We start from the raw sequence: 19,032 nt of genomic DNA, 5'->3' as shown, positions 1-19,032 counted from the left end.
CAAATCCCAGAGTGGGTGAAAGGCAGGCAGGAAGACAAGACAGGTCCAAACTGAGGAAGAGCTATCCGGAAAGAGGAAAGCAGACACATTCTGCAGGGTGGGAGCAGCAGCTGAAGGGGTGGTAGTCATTTCCAAGTCAGCTGCAGGGTGGAATCGAGGCTGCTACGTTGCAGCTGGAGCCCTTCTGGAGAGGTTCTGGCCACCCTCTGAGCTGAGCAATGGATTCCTTTATTGTTTGGGGTCAGAATCGACCCCCTGAAGTACAGGAACAGGCTTGGAGTGTAGGGAGCTGAAGCCTCAGCTCCGGAGAGTTTGCACGTCAGAGCCTGGTCCTGCCGAAGCGCAGCTGTGAACCTCCCGAGGCAAGCAAGGCGTGCTCTGCTCCGTGTGTCGCAAAGCAGCAGAGCAATGGGAAGAACCCAAGGGAAAATAAGCCCTCTATGAAAACATGCTTCTCTGCAAAGATGAGCATGGTCTAAGGGATGCTGTGCTGTGGATTTCACCATTTCTCACAGGATGGTTGTAGCCAGAGATGAAGAGGCACAGCAGCCTGGCAGTGCCAGGCAGGGGCAGGACACAGTCCCAAGGACAACGCTTGCCCAACGCTGATAAATAACCAGCAGCATTAGACATGCAGAAATACTAGCTGCTGACATCTGTCCCTGTGTCATCTTAGCACATCAGAGAATTACTTGGCATAGTTATGGCTTGCCAACTCCAAATAAGATTTGGAGGGGTGAGTTTTGGGGGGTGAGATCCTGCTCCCCTCTCCCACATTGGAACATTTTGCTTGGTGTGGATGGAACATTTTGCTTTTGTACTTCTAATTAAAGAGATTGGTAAGTGCTTGAGCTTTCCCTTGTATGCCAGGGTCTTGACAAAGTAATTTTAGTTCTTTGAAAATCATTTCCCCTACAGGGGCTACTATGTTTTTCAGTGTAGTTTGGCGCAGTGTTGGCAGCTGCTTGGTTTTTCACCTAAGTGTTTAGGCACAGACGTTGACAGGCTTCGTGCATCAATTCCTACGGCAAAACTCTTGAGTGAATACAGAGCAAGTTATAGCTATTTCGATTTACTGAAACTCATCAAGTGTGAACAGTGGAGTCTTATAAATGCATAAAGCCTGATTCAATGCCTGTGGAAGTCGGTAAGAGTATTTCTGTGGCATTCAGTGGACAGTGTAGGAAGCCCATAATTAGGATGCTATAAAAATCACTCGGGTGATAGAACTGGAAAATTGCTTGTGCAATTAGATGCAAAGTTGCCAGAGGAAACATACCTGGTGTTTTATCCTTCTGAAGAGTCCTATGCATAAGCTGTACGTGACTGTCACTGGGGCCTTTGGCAAACATAGCGTTCCCCCCTCCCGGTACTGTCCCTCATCTGCATCTCATCACACATATCTGCCCGCCTGCTGCTGTGCTCCAGCTCTGTGCAATAACCTAGCCCAAACGCGCGCACGGACACTCCTATGCCAAAGCAACGAACAACACCATGAGAAGCAATGCGCAAGTGAAAATGCAGACACACAGCAGGGTCTGTCACAGCCATCGCAGGGCTTCAAGCGGAGCTGCGTGACAACATGTGCATGTTCTCTACCCTCATTAAAAGACCCTTTCTTTCAAATCAATCCTGTTCCATTACTGGCCCTACCAGGGCTTGTGCTTTCCTTTGCTGAGCAACTTGGAGCAACCTCGCTGAGATGCTGAGGAGGCAGCTCTTTAATAAGGGCAGAGATGGCACGGGTCCCATGGAGCGGATGAAGTTGGTTCCATGCAGTCATGGTGAAACCGCCCCCCCCGGACGTGCTGCGTCTGCGGGGAGAGCTCAGGATGGAGTGACCATGCCTCGGAAATGCAGCACGCAGCGGGGCGGAAGCCCCTCTCACCTGAGCTTGTCGTAAAGGTAATGTAAGAGTGTTCGCTGGGGCTAGACCATATGGGAAATACCCACAACTTGTACATCATTCCGGGCGTCAGATTAGCCAGTTGCACAGAGGAAGGGGTCTGAGCTTTAACGGGGATAGATTTCTCTGTCTTGTTACCTGAGAAACAGAAACCGCACATCAAACCCAGCCAGCAGGAGATTTGGAGAGATTACCTTGTTGACACTGCAGGCAATACATTACGCTATCCCTAGCCACTGAGCAGAAATAATACAGTGTGATGGTCCGGGAGCTATTAACGTCTCCATGATTGTTCCTCACTGGGAATAGAAGGAAAACAGTGATGCAGGAATATGGTATGGTTTTTGCTGTACCCCTGCCTGTGGTCCTGAAAAGAAGTATCCGTAGCTATTTAGGAGAACTCTCCCTACTTATAGGTCCTTTTTCTGTCCAGCCTCAGTCTAGATATTTTGGTATTTACAACAGAGTCTGGAATTTGCTTGATCCCACTCAGCTGGACGAAGGCCCATCCTCTTGTGCTACAGGGTCCCAGTGTAAGCAGCAACTGTGGTTGGGAGCATGCAGCAGTTTTATTTGTAGGTTAAGGAGTCTTTTAATGAGGTGAAGTTGCATTATACGTGCTGCAAGACTGCTCACCCCAGCTGGGAGATAGCGTGCTTTTGGGGAGGGAGGGGCAGTCCTTTAGCTTGAGTGGGGATGGCCCTGGGCTTTTAAGCTCTATCCTAAGGTTGACCTGTTCTTTGCACTATGTCAGGAATAATTTGATGATGAATTTAATGCTAAGTGTTAAATGGATTAATGCAGCAAGCCTGCAGTGGGGTTTTTTATTTGTGGCTCTGGAGAGATGGAGCACTCTGCCTGACCAGGGTCAACCCTCCCAATTCAGCAGTGCTGCAGGGAAGGAGAAATGCTACTTTGAGGCCACGTGTGCTTATTGCTTAAAATGGCACTACCACCAGAAAGGTGGGGAGCTCTGCCAGCGCAGCCTGTGCTCAGGTAGGTGCCGTGGCTGTTTGGGAGGAGACTGAAAGACAGGCTGATGCTGTGGATCTCTGCCAGGTCCTGGCAACTGCATCTCGAGACATTGCTGTTGAAGATGGTTCTGAGCACAGGCTCAGTGCTCGGCCTGTGGAAGGGCATTGCCTGTACTTTGTGCTTCTCCGTGGTGAAAAGGGGCGGAAGCGGTTGCTTTGGGAGCTCTGACACTTTGCGTTCTGGGTTCAGAAACCTGATGAGTACCTGAGTTGTGGGAAATGATTCAGAGGGGGGAGGATGGTCTCCTTCCCTAATGAGGGCTGAGAATAGCAAATACTGCTTTACTTAATGAAAGCCTGGAGATTTTGGAGTGAGAACAGGCATCAGCTGGGCATTAGGAGAAGCTGGTTTAAGTAGTATGCAAGTTCGTCTCTTAAACAATGTTGTAAACAACCAAAAGTGGTTCAATGTCAATAATTATGCACAGTTGCTTTCTTTTAAATGCCGATTTAAGACCAACTTACTAGACAATGTGAAGGCTGAAATGGCTGGGAAATAAAGTTAGAGATAAGCAGCATTTATCACTGCCTAGCAATTAAGAAAACAACACCCCAAGAACATGTAAACATCTTTTCTAAACAAGTACTAAAGGGAGAGAGATTAGCTTTGAGTTTCCGACTAAATACAGCCTTATGGTTTTCAGAGACAATGATATCTGTTAGGACAGGAGGTTTGTGATCATAGATGATTCTGCCAACTCCAGGTTCAAAAAGGCCTTCAAAGACATGCATTTTCTTTAAAGCTGTCCTCCAATTTATGTAGATATTATTTGCTTTTCCCCCTTCGTGTGTGTATCTATACGTAGTATAGATACATATTTTAAAAGCTGTTCATGTTGTGACCACATATGGCTCAACTCTGCATCCTGGAACAAATGATAACAGCCTTGCTTATCTATGCAAATATGAGCATCTCACAACAGACGGTGCAAGGAGGGGGATTCACTTGTGAATTAGAGCAACAGGAATAGTTCTGGTCCGCTCTAAACGGTCATGAGCACGTGCTGACATTTTCCTCTCTTAGCCTCCATGTGGCCATACAGCATCATTCAATACCCAGTAATTACGATTGCATCATAGATTGGCTTAAAACCTTGGGAGCTGGCAGGATCTCTAATGGCATCACCACCGTATAGAGTCCCCATGCGATCTGATGCTTACTGGTGATATACTTAACCACAAAGTCAGTTCCTGCAGAGTAATTGTGGCTCCAGGTGATGTTTGCCCAGTTACTATTAGCCAAAGCTCTTATGTCCCATATGGACGATCCATTGGTGGCTGGTGGACAGGTTAGAACAGGAGTTAGTATTTTGGATTATACACAAATAAGACCTCATCTAGCATCTGGCACTGGTAAATTCTTACAGAATCATTCCTAAAGTTAGTGTCTCTACCTTAGCCTATGACCGTGCCCAAGGAAATGTTTACTTCTTATGAAATCCTTAATTTTAAACATTTGGGGGATGTTCGATAGCAAGAGATCATTTCATATTGTTATTTAAGTCTAACTGCACTCAGTTTATCTCTAAAGTCTTAAGACTTCTGTGGCACTTCTGTGAGTGTTTCAGTGAGTCGGTATGAAAACCACCTGGCTAAACTTGTGCCCAAATGAATGCAAGAGATGCATGCATGAGCGCGCACAGATTCGCTACCATAACTGAGAGAGAAAGACTGGGAAAGAATATTTTCATACTAGGTCTACAGGCAGCCAGTGGGGCAATGAAGTCACTCGTTTCTGATTTGAAGTTGAGGAATGTTGACATTGCTGTGAAGAGTGGGTGAACTTCTATTTCTAGCAAAGTAGAGCTACTCCATTAGCTTAATGTGCATATAAGTGACTTTGAATACATTATACTTTAGGTGGGTTGTTTTTTTTTAATCATTATTTTTTTACTTCAGCAGTTGCTCTGGTTTTGGTTTGGCAAAATGCAGATTAGTAACTTCAGTTCCTGGAACGACAGCAGCTACATGACTTGTAAGAAATTGCAAGGGAGAACCTAACGCTGTAAGATCAAGAAATCATGACCTAGAATCCCTCTTCCAAATACAACCTGCGCTGCCACACTGCTTCCCTGTCTACCTGCATTATGGCTTAGGCTCTTTGCGCGTGTCCTCAGGGCGACTTGGGACACGCACTGTTCCCCTTTCATTTCCTCGACTGCTTTAGCTTCTCTGTGTCTTCTCCTACCGTTTCCTTGCCCTGCTTTGCGGCAGTGTGCGCCCTTCCAGGCAGTTGCCTGTTTTCAGTTAGGAATGTTTTCTCATGTACTTGCTTAATTGTGACTGTGCTGTGGTAGTAATCTTGTGAAGCTGCTTCATCACGAAGAACTTACAGATAGGGATAAGTTGCATCCGTATCTCTTGGTCCAGTTTTTTAATTGATTTTGTGAAGGCACTGCAGCTCCTTGTATGAATTCTGCTTATTTCCAGTTGAGCAGCTTTGCACAGGGCCAGGCTTATCTAGCTGGGGAGGTGTCTGGTGCTGCAAGCTAGATCGCGGATTTACATTTCTCAGCTGAGGACTGCATCTTTAATAAGCATATTAGCGCAGCATAGGAAACGTGCTGCTAATTCTCGAACCTATTTGACTGCAGAGTACCTTTCACATGGAGGCAGGTCCTTCCAGCATATGTTTGTTTGTTTGTTTCTTTTAACCATCCTGAGCTAATCTTATGTAAGAAGGTAAAGAAAGGGGTCTGAACGCGTTTAAATTCCTTGAGTTAAGTGGGTGTCAACCCTGGTATTCAATATTATTAACTCCTTTCTCTCTACTAAGAAATAACAGATTTTGGTAGCTTTTGCAGTTGTGTTTTTGAAGTGTATGCTATCCAGCTACATAACTGAATTCTTTTGACTGTGCTCCCTTTTGCTATTAGTGTTTTTTTAATAACCTGAGTATAACTACCCATGTAATTATCTATTAATTGTAGATACTGTTATTGCAGTGTTTGTAAAAGCAAGGCTCAGAGAGATGCATCTCTCCATGTCTGTCAGTAAAACACAAATAGTAGAGAATATGCCTCCACCAAAATGAAGTTTGATCATCCTATTTTAGCTGATTGCACGATAAGGTTATCTTGGCCTGATAAATATCTGGAATACACCTGCGTGCTGCAATTTCATACACTTCCCCAGATTTCTTGTGGGCTATGACTTGGTTACATTACAAAGAGCAGCAGCATAAACCAAAAGACTCCTATAAGTGATGACAGGTCTCTTAGCTAACGGTTGGTGGGCTAGATTCAAAGCGACATCTTCTCTAATAACAGAACCCCTTTTGAATGGCAATAAGAGCAGGTGCAATGATAATACTTCTAAGAGGTTTCATAGGGTCTTCTGCCTCATTCCCAAATGCTCATGCTAATTAAACATCACAGCACCCCAGGGAGGGCTGCGTTATCCCCTGGGCTCAGGCAGAGGGGCTGAGACCAGGAGGATGCCCCAGAGAGGACCAGACCGCCCAAACTCCCGGGAGCCACTTGCGTGCCTTAACTCCTGCATCTGTACCACCTCAACTCTTTGCAAAGCCCTTCCCAAAGCCCTGGGAAGCCTTTTACTGCCTACGCCTGCTGTTAATCCTGACTCTGAGCAAGAGGCAGGGGAAGGGTCCAGTATGGTTAAAGAGGTTAGAGGAAAGAGGAAAGCGCAGTACCAAACTCCTGCTTTGTGGTGGCTGCCGGAGCCCTCTCTGTAGTTGTTGTAGTGGTGGCGACAGTTGTGGTGGGTAGAGTGGTGGCGACTGTAGTGGTGGTGGTGGTGGTGGCCACTGTAGTGGTGGTGGTGGTGGCCACTGTAGTGGTGGTGGTGGTAGTTGTGGCGATAGTTGTGGCATTTGTAGGGCTGGTTGGACTGACTGTAGTTGGAGGCAACCAAGTTGCAGCTGGGAGAGGGAAATGTGAACACTGGCTTTTCAGAAGAGGTTATATCTCCTTAGAGCTCGCACTCGTCATCCCCAAAGGCTAAACACGCAGGCACAAGAGAAGCAGCAGAGCAGCACAACACAGAGGCAAGAACTGGGGAGGGGGGGAGAGAAGGGGAGGGAGGCAGCAAACAGCACCGTCTGAAACGCGAGACTGAACCTCAGCTCTGCTGGGCCGCGTCCGCGAGCCGGCCACGCGCTGCAGCTCCCCGGGCGGCTGCGGGGGCCCCGGCGTCTCCCCGCGCGCGGGCACGCGAGCAATGCCGGAGGCGAGCGCGGCAGACGCTCGGGGAGCAGCGGGCAGTGGGCGAGCGGCGTGCCAGCCTTCGGCGCTCCCCGCCGCTTTCGTTCCCTTTCGCGTGGCCAAACAACTCGCTTCTCTCTGGCCTTTGCTCTGCCTTCGAGCCCTCCCGCCACCCGCTTCTGCAGCAAATCGCAAGTGCAGGCGCTGTGGGAATGAAAGGAAAAAAGTGAGCGCTGTCCGTCTGGGAGAGAAAACAGAGCAGGCTCTCCTCGTCCCCCCGCCCCGCTGCTGAGCGCGGGATGTAGCTGAGAGCACCGAAGGCTCCCTGAAATAAGAAACAGGATTTCGCTCTTAGGAAAACATAATAATCCAATCTGTTGCGAACCAGGCCAAAATTAAATTAATTCAGCAGCCCCTGGACTACACCTCCAGCATTTCTGAGCTGCCAGTTCAGCCTGCAGACTTTCTGGCTGGTGTGTTTCTAGCTCAGCTCTGGACTAATACTGCAGTCTGGTGAGGAAGCAGCTTTAGCATCAATGTTGGTTGGATGCTACTTCGCCATCACTGCCCCTCACAATTTGCATTTAAATGGGGACGAAGAGGTTCGCCCACGCTAGGCTTTCCAGGAGAGAGGTCTGTGAGCAGGTTGTTTTGTTAAACAGGCCCCTTGTTTGGCCCCATCCAAATCTCACTTGTGCTGCGTTTGCAGAGCAAAGGAGTAATGTCCACGTTTTGCATCCGCTCCCTGGTGTAAATGCAGAGGATCCTGCATACCACCAAAAAAAGAGTGCACTGCCTTGGACTGGTGGGAGCAGGCAGAAAGACTTTTCTTGGCTTTATATTCTTTGGATGGGGTCGGGGCCTTAATCCTCGAAGGACGTGAATGACTGCCATTAGCTAGTGCATGGGATTGCAGATGGCTGTCGGTTAATAGGAAGCACTGGGTGAAACCTCCAGATGAGATGATCACAAAGAGGTACCGTTAGCCTAACAGCTAGCTCCTATTCAGAAGGAGCATTAGAAAAGTATTGCTGAAAGCTATAGCAGAAAACGCAGCTAAACAGCTGCTTAAGCTACCTAAGCTAAATGAAGTGAGATTCACCCTGTGATTCTTGCATTAAATTGTATTTACTTACTCTCACTGTAGATCAACAGAGTCTAAGTCTCCCCAGTCAGGCACATGAAAACTGCTATTGCAAAGATCATCCACAAATAAAACATAGTTTTAGGAAAGTACTTAAAAAGACGTCCCAGAAGAAAGGCAGAACTTTCTTTTTCCCCCTGGTCCAAGCCAGTCCCCAAATCAGGGTGTATCAGAATGGGGGCTTCCTTTTGAGCATCAGGGACAGGTCTGATTTAACGCAGCTAAGACCCAAGGAGGGCCTACCCCTAAAATCTCAGCCCTTCCAGAGATCCAAAAGCAGAGAAGAGCAGTAGGTCAGTCAGTCCATCTCCCTACTGAGCGCAGCTGCAATAAAATCACAGTTACCGGCACATATTGAAAGGGAAAAACGAGAATAACTCCCAGTGTGCCCAGAGAGCGGCCAGTATCCTCTCCGTGGCATTGCAACAGGGACAAACACGCAATTGCAGCCAGCTTCATGCAAAAACGCAGCCATTGACAGAAAGCCACCCACCTCCACCCGCCCGGTGTCCCCAGCGCGGCCCCGGGTGCGAGGGACGGCGGTAGGAGAGGGAACGTCCGACGATGCCGCGAGGCTGAGGGACGGGGACAAGACCGACCCGGGTGGGAAAGTCGCACAACCTTGCTTCTCGTAGGGTGCGTGCAGCATAAGTAAGCCCTCTCTTACTTGACTCAGCCATCACAACAGGAGCGTTTCTGGGACTGGGGAGGGGGGTTGCTGTTCTGCGTTTCTTTCTCTCATCCAGTTACTTGATTGGGGAGTTTGTGGTGTCCTGAGGCTATAAGTTACAAAAGCCTTACTTGGGTTGAGAAATATTAACATCCATCTTTGCTGATTCCTAGCCTTTTTCTGAAGGTTAAGAGATTAGTGTGATTAATGTCACCATTAACTCAATTAATCCTCGAGCTGCAACTTTGCAATAGGTTTCAAATGTACGCCATAAAAGCAGCATAGCAGAAACTAATTACTAGCTAATGCATTCTCACGGCTTCCCCTCGCGACTCCTTGCTTGTCCTCTAAGGAAAATAGGCCCCAACAAGGCACAAAGCAACTTGCTCCAAGACAGGAGTTGGTGGAAGAGCTAGGACGACACCCCAGGCACCCAGGCCTGTTCACACGTCGCAGTGCCAGGCCACCCCGCATAGGACCATAGAGGACTGTCTGCAGCACATGCGCTTCCACCGATGTAATGGCTTTAGCAGAAGGAAAGAGTCATCCTTAATGCTTCTATAGACCCTAGATGGGAAGAGATTATCTGGGATAAGTCAAAGCTTAGCTGTCCCTCATATAGGGTATCATCTTTCCGCCTTACATGTGCGCACGTGGGTGAAACGGCGGGAAGGCTCCCGCTGTGGGAAGCCCCTCCTGGGTCCCAGGGGGGCAGAATCCGTTCAGCAGCGGTCTGATTCGTGCTTCTCGACTCTGGCTGACAGTGATGACAGGAAAGATTTGCCCACACCGCTATAACACTGCAATAGCTCTATTGGAAACAATCCCTGAGAGCAGGGCTATCACATTGCATCAGGATAAGGCAGACTTGCTCCCGAGAGACCCCCTGTATGAGATTAGGGTGTGTTTGCATCTACACTGGGAATAAAAAGCAGATCCTGGCAGGACTGGGAACAAGTAAAATGGGGGCTCCTCTGCCACCACTAGCCCAGAGAAGCAAGGAAGCAGGAGTGTGGCTAGCGGCAGCACCGCACCGCACGGCAAGAAAGACCAAGAGAAGAGGAAAGCTGGGAATGCAGCTGCAGATGCTGGCAAGGACACTGCCTGCCTCCTGGGGTGGCCAGGGCTCCCACAGCTTTGGGGGATTTAGGCCTAATCTGCCCCTGATGGGCATGGGGATTCAAAGCTATAGCCTCATTTGTTTTTGAATATGAAATGTATGTGAAAGAAAAGCTCAGCTGGTAGATTTGGGAGAGGAGATAAGGGGCATTTTCTAGTCTTTGAAAGCCATCCCCTAATGAGAGCTGATTTCAGACTGGAGGAAGATCAAGACAGTCTTTGACAGAAGATCAGAGCTCTCCGACTTCCCCCAAAGAAAAGGGCAACCTGTCGCGTGGGTCTGACAGGCAGGAGAGCAGTCTGAAAGGTGCCCGTCCACGGAGGGAGCAAAGAGCATCCGCGCCCGTGGGACAAACCTTCCCCCGGGTGGGCACCTGGGGTCCTGGGGCTCGCTGCCCAGCAGGTCAGGGCTAACTAAGTTGTGGTGTATCGTCGTTCCTGGGAGCTGGGGAGATCGTGGTCCGGGCTGGCACTTCCAGAACTGCTCGAGCCGACTGCTCTTTTCTGAAGGATCACACGCGTTTAGCAACCATGCACATCCTTTAAAAAATGCAGCTGTAATACTTCGTCTGACGTAACATCTCCAAGCTTTGCACAGTAGTTGAATTTATTTTTTTCACCTGCGTTCCCAACTTGCAGGTTCACTCAAGGACTTTAACTACACTTGAGGCTAATGTTGTCAAAGTGCTGAGCAGCTGGCACGCTGCTTGAGGTCCACAGGAATAAAAATGATTCTGCTCTCTGAAAGCAGGAGACACTTTGGAGAAGGGGCTGCCACTACTGAAATTGCAGGGCAGACCAGCACTCTGAAAACCAGTGTGTGTGTAAAGAAGCAGGCTTGAAATTGCCTCAGTACCTCTAGGAAACCCAGTGTAAAAGCCAGCCGTAGTAATTTCCATCCTCTTGCTCCCGCTGTAGACTAGCCCATCTTCCCAGAAACATATAAACTGCCATTCAGCTCATAAATAGGCTCTGTCTTTGCAACCCATATATTGCTGCTTCTGTCTGCAAGATGCATTACCCTTTCAGGTAATGGAAACCAAGGGACGTGGGGGAGGAGATGCTCCCTGGTAATGGACAGGGACTGCAGTGGTTTGGCTGTAGGAATGACTAGGCCAAGTAATGAGAGATGCTTGCAGCAGGATGGCTTCTTCTTGGCATACTCGATAGTCTTGTTCTCTTTGTTACAACTTGGCACCTAGGATCAGGAATGGACTGTTAAAAAGGAGCCTGAGCCCTGCACAGAAACTGGGTGAGGATCAGATTCAAAATATCTGTGAGGGAGAATACTAAAAGCAAAAGGGGAGGTATCTAAAGAATGAAATGGGGAGGGAGCTGTGTAAGAGAGGGATTCAGGTCCTACTCCCAAGCAGTCTGGAAGTCCGGTGAGAAGTTGCATGTTTGTTGCAAATCCAGGAAACAATATGTGTCCATACTGCTCTTCAATTATTTACTGGAGCTTTTAACGTGTTGTTAGGCTGTAGTAATGACTTTCCCCTGGGTGTGTCTACAGTATAATTAGGCTTGGAGAAATCTGATTAATTTTTCATGAAATTTGATGTTTAGCCAAATACATGTTCAGAGACTTTTCTCCCTCTCCTGTTTTTCTAGCAACAGAAGAAAACTGTAAAGTCTTTACAAAAAGAAAAAAAAAATGTTCCAGATCTGATAGCTGTAAGAAATTCAAAAACAGAAAGAAGTGATTGAATAGCCTGTAAAAGAGAGGGGGTCAGCAGTTCCCTACATTTCTACTGCTGTCCTTTCTAAAACGAACAATGGCATCTTTCTCCTCTATTTCCTAATTATGGCGACAAGACGGGAACAGAGAACAAACAAATCAATGTTTTTTTCCTTATAGTCTAAGACCAATATCGTTTATGGTCCCAGATGAAGTTTTTCTGTTCGCATTGGTAGTGTGGCAGCCAGGTTTAATTTTTGGCATACATAGTATAAGTGACAGCCCTTTTTCTAAATCACCTCTTTGCCCAATTGCCTGCCCTTTTGTCCGCCGCTAGCTTAGGAAACGTACAGCCTTCCCAAGCTAAAGTCTTTGCACTTCACTTTGATTTTTGTCAAGTTGGTCCAGTTTCTCATACACATACAAAACAGTTATGAACATGTGTAGGTAAGGTTACCCCTCGGGGGAGAGGGGGACAGGTTTTTTTTTTTTTTTTTTTAGTGCCAACAGCCCATGGCAAAGAGTGTTTTAATGCAGTTTAAGACAACTTTCACTCTGAATCCATAAAAATCTACAAAATCTGGGTCACTGAGCAGAGATGAATCTTTAGAGAAAGGTCAGACAGCCTGTCAGTAGAAACCTACATTCGTTAGGAAGAAAAACAGCCTTTCAGGACCAACACGATTTAAATGGTGTGACTGCAGGACCCTGCCCTGTGCCGGCTTTGCAGATGCTATGTCATAGCCAGAAATGCCGTTCAAGTCCGTATCGAGAGAAAGATTTGTTCTGTGTCTTGCTAGAGCTCATATTGCCTTGAAACTTTCCTCTTGATGAAGTATAGCACCGCGCAAAAGCTGTGACTGCCGCCTAAGCTGAAGACCTAACGCTCCAGTTCCTAACTGTTAGACTACGCTCAGGTCTGGCAAATCTTTGCTCTTTACTCTTTCTCTTATCAGCAACTTAAAAAATTGTGGAGGGGGGAGATACTCTTTATCCTTACAGAATTTAAAGAAAGAACTTACCCTTTTAAATGGCAAATCATTTATCTAACTTCCAGTGGTTTAAGAAATTATGCCTGAATTGATATCATGCTACAAGGACGGAAAGATGATGTATTTTTTAAAGTTCAGCAACATCCACAGAAAGTGGAAGAACACTTCAGAAATTGAGTCTGATCCACAATGAAAAGCTGGGTTCTTGTGGATAAGCAAACGCAGGTTGAAGTAGGAGCTATACCAGTAAAACAGGTATAGCTTTGGGACTTTGGGAAAACTCCTTGTTTAAGGTTAAGTCGGGCCAGTTTCAGTTTCCCATCGCTCAGACCAATCTGTTACCCCCTTTTTTTTTAAGAACAGAAACTACAGTAAGAAAAAGATTGCCATCTATTCAGAAAGGAAAAAAAAATAATGCAAAATAATATAGATCAAACAAACATCACTGCAACGAAATAAAAGGAGGAGCAAAATCTATGAAGTAGGAAAGCAAAACCTACAGGTGCAGGTTGGTAAGCGAGGCCAGGGCTTGCACCCGTGTCGCTTTGGACGCGTCGGCCCTAGGAAGCTGCTCCTCAGCAGGGACCCGAGCAGCCGCGCAGGCCTGCGGGCCGCGCGCAGCAACGGCAGCGCGCGACCTCGTGCAGCTTCCTCCGCGCAGGGCAAACGGATGCTGCTGCTGCAGACCAAAAGCTTTGCACAGCAGCGTGCTAAGGGTGCGTTTGGAGGGATGCAATCTCTAGTGCTGCCGCTATAGCCGCTTTCTGAGCTCGGTTGGGGGGGGGGGCTGCAACAGCCGCTGAAATATTTGCTCCAAGGGCGAAAGAAATGTGGCCTGCAGTAGGAACACTAGCGAGCAGCTTTTCTAAGAGGTGGGCGTCCTTTGGGCAACAAGAAGTTATGCTTATGCTTTGGACTTGGGGTGTTGACACCAGATGGTTGGACACTGGATAACTGGGGATTTAGGACTTCTTGAAAGCAGGAAGATTTCCTGCTCTCCCCCCACCCCCCTTTACAAGTAAAACATTTCTCTGTGCTTCAATGCTGTTTAGAAATATGCAATAGAGGGCAAAGCCAGGAGTAGCCTCACATGCAGACATGCAGAGCAGTTGCACAAACATCGTGCTTAACCCTTTCAACGGTCACCTGGAAACGAAGGGATTGGCCTGGATCTAAGCGGCAGCACCAGAGGGACCGCAGTGAGCTGTGCAGGTTTTGGTGGGCGCGCATCGCAACGCAGACCCGTGCGGCCAGACGGGAGGTGGCTGCTCTAGATGCGCTAGTGGAGGTTCCTGCGTGTAAAAACGCTGCAAAACTTCAGCAGGCCACGGTCTGCTTTGCTTAGTGCCGTCTGGCGCGCAGGGACCGGGCACGGCTGAGCCAGGCAGGGCTGCTAAATCTCTGTCTGCAGTTCACAGGGCAGGGAGGCTGAGCTTTGGAAAAGGAGAGGGTGCAGACCAGGAATTAAAAGCCTGGTTTAACAGGGCAACTTGACTTTCATTCTGCTTGTGCAGGCTGCGGCAGCCGCAGTGTTTGATGCGCTTTGGCCGTCATTAGGGAACCAGGTGGTGCAGGCTGTTAAACGCGCTAAGCCCTGCGCGGAGACGTTTCCATCTCTTGTCGACCCACCCGGGGAGCCGGCCGCTCGCTCCTCCTGCCTGGGGGGCTTCCTTTCACCCGCCCTCCTTTCGTGTGCCCCGCTGAGGCTCCCGACGCTTCCCGTGCCCGTTGAAAGGGTTAAGAGAGCGCATGCTTCGTGGGCAGCACGCCGGGGCGCGAGCCTTGCCCCGCCGGTTACCTCCTCCAGCCGGTACGGTACCTGGGGTTGGCGTGGCTTCAGAGGCAGCGCCAGGGGGACAGAGGGGGGTGCGAGGAGAGCATCGGAGAGAAGGGAAGAGAAAACAGAGGAACATATGAAACCAGAGCACAGCAACGAGAGACTGGGGACCGCTTGCGCACAGTCACCGGCGACTTTTGCGAGCGAGGAAACGCGTTAGCCGCAACGCCGCCGCCGGCCAGGGATAGCGGGGACGGCCCCTCCGCGGCGGCGACCGCCGGTGCAACGCGCCCCAGCTCCGCAGCGGAGATGCTCATGGTGTCGATTAAGCGAAGCTCTTAAGCAGGTGCTTATATCCCAGCCAGGGCCGGTTTTGACACTCCGAGTTTCACCTCGGTCTTTCTAGCATAAATCTGCCACGAACGCACGTGCCCGCTGCGTGAACGGGAGCCCTCGGCCAGGGAGCCGATACTTCATTTGAACTTCTCGGGTGAATGAGTCTGGCAAGCAGAACACGACCCCGGGATGTGTTAATGGGTTTAATTGCCTTAATCTGCCTTTTTTTTTTGATTCCAAATTCTTCCTTGGTGGAGCTGTACAGCAGGCACCTTAATATCGCCCTGGGTGTTTAGAGCTGCTGGTTGTACTTACATGCCTGCCATTAACACAAGTTGCCTATGTTGTGCTGGACTTCAGGGTCTCGTGCTTTGCGGTCATCTCTGCCTGCCGTATTTCTGTAACTTCAGCCTAGGATTTGACTCTTCAAATTTTCTCCCTGCTTAATGGTCAAAGCTCTGTCCTTTTGCTAAGTGTCAGTAGTTCATGCCTTTACCGCTGGCAGCCGGGGATTACTTGGTGTCATTACCCAGCTGTGTCCAGACCCCAGCACAGACAGAGACACCTTACCTTTTCCTGTTGTCGTAGGCTGTACCTGGTGTTTTCTGATACAAACCAGTTAAGCAACATACAATAGCTGTTGGTTAACGCTGTTATTTAGCTTGTACTCTCCTAATAGTCACCATTTTCAGTGTATAGAAGCAAACCCAGTAAAGCAACCGTATAGGAAACAAATAGCAGTATTGAACATCAACAGCAGCAATTAAAACCTGATCCCTGCGCTCTAAGCAGTTTGTTCAGCAAAGCTCCTTCTTTAAGCAAATGACAGGCCAAGGGTCACTGTTTGCCAGGCTGTAACGCAGCTGATTTTTTCTCAGCATACGCCCCATCTCTCATCCTGTCTTGTCAATTAGTGATAGGGGAGCCCACCTTAAGACACGTAGGGAGCATTTCACTTCCTCTGGGTCATCAGTAGGAATTACTTTTTCTACTCAGAGTATTAGTTGGGGAGGGGGAGATGGAGGAAAAGGGACAAAAACATCCATTAAATCAGAGCACTAACTAAATCACAGGTCTTTTAGCAAACGCTAAAGAAAGGAAAGAGCCAGCTTTGTCTCCCCCTGTTCCCTCAGGGCTCCTGAACTTTCACTTAGCTTGATGAATGCCTCACAATGGGCATTTTATCTTATTATGAAGCTGTGAGTTGTGGCTCTGCTGCGGAGGGTCAGCTGCTGATTGCAGGGGGACAGGAAAGCAGCACTGTACCGCGCCTGGGCTCTGCTGCCAGGAGCATGCAGCTGTGCCGGAGGACTAACCCAGGAGGCACAGCGAGCAGGCATCGCGAGCAGAGGGTGCACGCTGGGGCGAAGCCACCTCTGCTGGTATGAATCGTGTGCTGGAAAGGGAAGCCAGCATGTGCTGATCCTTGGCAGGGCTCAGGAGAGCGCCCCAGGGCCAGTCTCTGCACTTGAGGATTTGAGCAAGTCACCCATTGCCTGGTGTCACATTTGACAAACACTGTAGATAGACAGTAACATGAGTGTCTTCCTCAAGAGTATGCAGCAAGTAGGATCTTGCTCCTTTAGGGACATCAACTCTACTTGAGTCAGTTACTTGCAGCCTGCCCAAGTCTGTCTGGCCTGCAGTTTTTGGCTGCTGCGTGTAACATCAACCACCTAACTCTGTACTAGGGTCAGAAGGTGTTGCTGCTGCACATACCTTCGTTCAGCAAGGCTGGCGACTCCTCCACAATGGCTTCTCCATCGCCCACCTGGGTCCTTGCGCGCAGGAAGAATCGGTAGCGCGAGATGGGGTCTGTCCTCTGCAGGGTGAACCTCGTCTGGTTGGGAGATAAGTTCTCCACCAGGATTCTGCCTGATTTGGATCCATTAACTGGGGAGGAAAGGCAGAGCGTGGAGGCTTCAGCTTTGTTTCGGAAACATGCTGTGTTATCCACCTCATCATCTCTCCCCTAGGACAGGACCCGCAGGCCATGTGAGGGCCACAGGGGGCTCAACAACTGATAGGCAATGGTGTTTGTTGGAATATACTTTGCCTATGGCAGTTGGTGACTTACTGGCTGGGGGAAATCTGCTACTGGTGAAATTCAAGGTTGTATGGTCAAACAGAGGTGTCTGAGCACTTGACATAAGTGCCAAGGTCTCAAACAGGGGAAGCAGTATTGCCCAGGCATCATGCCAGCCCCTGAGGACAGAGCACAACCCACGCCAGCAGCATCTGTGTTATAGAAGGGAGTTTGTGTCCGAGTGAGAAAAATAACACTCCTCAGCTTGCACTTAAAGTTCACTCTAAATTTGCGGTCAAACTTATTTCCTTCCAGTGGCTGAGTGAGTCCTGAGAAATACTGAGCACCCCCCCCCCCCCCCCCCCCCAAAAAAAAACCCTTTCTGGTTTAACTGCAAACGGCAGATGCCCAGCACTGCTCCAGGCCTCCTCCCCAGCACCAGCAGCTGTTTTATCTTGTGGCAAAGGTCTCCAATTCCTTACAGAGAGCTTTCGGTGTTAGGTGAGGCGGTAACTCAGCAGCAAGGAGAATAGTTAATGAGGTAATTATCACTAAGAAGATAACATGTGGAACGTACAGGCTTGATATCTAAGGTTGTATCCTGTGAGGACTCCGTTAGGATGCTCTGGTTGATCCCATTCCAGATTGATGGTTTCCAGATTAGGCTGTCGGATTCTTAAATACCTGGGGGAGCTGGGCACTTGGGAGGAGGAGGGGGCCAGGGAGGAGAAGGAAGGAAAAAAAAAAACATAGAACATAACATACCTTACAATACTGTATATATTGCAGGCTGACTGATACAGTCAAGACACTTATTCGTACACATACATACACTGGAGGTCGGATACTGATGGAACAAGCATCTGCATCCTAACCATGCACCAGCCCAGAGTTTTCAGTAGCATGTGTGCAGGGAGCAGAAACCTGAGCGGTTGTGCTTTGCAGACCCAGCCATGTGCCATGGTGCTGGCACAGCACTTGTGCTGCTCCTCGCTTGCTGGGTACCGCTGCCCTCCAGTGACCAGCTCCATTAGTCACTCTGTTAGTCATAGAGCTGCTATAGCCATGAAGGGGAGCTGCTTCAGAGTTCAAGTCCCATTTCTGTACATTGTACACATACTTTACTGCTACTGGTGTCTTGTTTATAGCCCCTGCATTCATCCAGAGAGGCCTATCAAAGGTCTTTCACCATGTTCCTAATCTTACCACCAAAATAACAAAGTGCAGTGATGACCAAGATAAGTGTACGTCACTGTGTAATTGCAGAGTAGCTAGAGCCTGTCTCGTTTCTGATACAAGTATCTGTAAGGCTGCAGCCTTAAGTGTTTAAACCACCTTTGCCCACCAGCAGCATTTCTGGAGACACCTGTGTGGCTGCTAGGGAATCGCAGCAGTTCCCTCTGGTTTGCTGCAGAGCTAATTAGGACAGGTCCAGCCTCCCACAAGGCCTTAACCATCAAAGCATTTCCAAGAGTGTGAGCATTGCTTTCAATAAACTATGGATTATTGAGCATACATGGAAATCCCTACATGCTGCAGGAAATTACCTGTACCGCTGAGCCATGCCCAGTGGGAAAGAAATGGCTTTTTTTTTTTTCTTTCTTTTTTGTCCCCTTCCCCCTGCCATTAGAGCAGGGTACCTTCCTAGCACTGATGAGTGGTGGGGTAGCCCCAGCAGCGTGAGGAGACACCGTGTTGGCTCCGAGTAGCACTTCAAATATAGACACTAATAAGTTATCTCCATGCAACTCTGGTCTTAATTCCTACACAGCTTCTCTGGCATATTCCCTTTTAAATATAGGGGTTTCTCTGGCTTTGCGCTCGCACAGTGCAGGCCAGGTTGTATTTTCAATAGATGGGGTTGCTCTGTACTGTCTGGCGCTGAAAGCTAGAGTCTCGTGTATCTCTTTCTGTTCTATCAGCCCAAGATGTGCATCTCATCTATTTATCTGTTGCAAAGGTACAAAACAGTATAGCAGTTGCTCTTATCAGAAGCTGTGTTATTAATGTCTAGAGACCTGTAATGAGGATCTCATGCTACGCACTCTTGAATTAGATTCTGTTACTCATAACTGCAGTGTTTTAACTGGAGAAAGAACCTCGCTCACATTCATTACTGATCGGAGAGCTCAATTATGGTTATTTTTTTTAAATGGAGGTTTTGCAGAGTATCATTCAATCTCCTAA

At 48.5% G+C, this 19,032-nt stretch overlaps 1 protein-coding gene across 23 annotated transcripts in view; it reads right to left on the bottom strand.

Annotated features, from left to right (window-relative positions):
• NFASC (neurofascin) overlaps window positions 1–19,032 on the bottom strand; it is a 107,820-nt gene that overhangs the window by 17,797 nt on the left and 70,991 nt on the right. For 12 of the 23 annotated variants that reach the window (XM_068918677.1, XM_068918681.1, XM_068918675.1 and 9 more), the window contains 6 exons: window positions 17,423–17,545; window positions 16,539–16,712; window positions 14,526–14,540; window positions 6,593–6,820; window positions 4,102–4,218; window positions 1,889–2,044 (listed from right to left, as the gene is read on the bottom strand). In XM_068918677.1, the coding sequence (XP_068774778.1) occupies window positions 1,889–2,044; window positions 4,102–4,218; window positions 6,593–6,820; window positions 14,526–14,540; window positions 16,539–16,712; window positions 17,423–17,545 (813 nt within the window). The remainder of the gene's footprint in view (window positions 1–1,888; window positions 2,045–4,101; window positions 4,219–6,592; window positions 6,821–14,525; window positions 14,541–16,538; window positions 16,713–17,422; window positions 17,546–19,032) is intronic. The other 11 variants (XM_068918694.1, XM_009672242.2, XM_009672246.2 and 8 more) reach the window with 2 other exon arrangements.

Source organism: Struthio camelus, chromosome 24, assembly GCF_040807025.1.
Source record: "Struthio camelus isolate bStrCam1 chromosome 24, bStrCam1.hap1, whole genome shotgun sequence".
Taxonomy (NCBI): Eukaryota; Metazoa; Chordata; class Aves; order Struthioniformes; family Struthionidae; genus Struthio; species Struthio camelus.
This window is presented reverse-complemented; position numbering and strand designations above follow the sequence as displayed.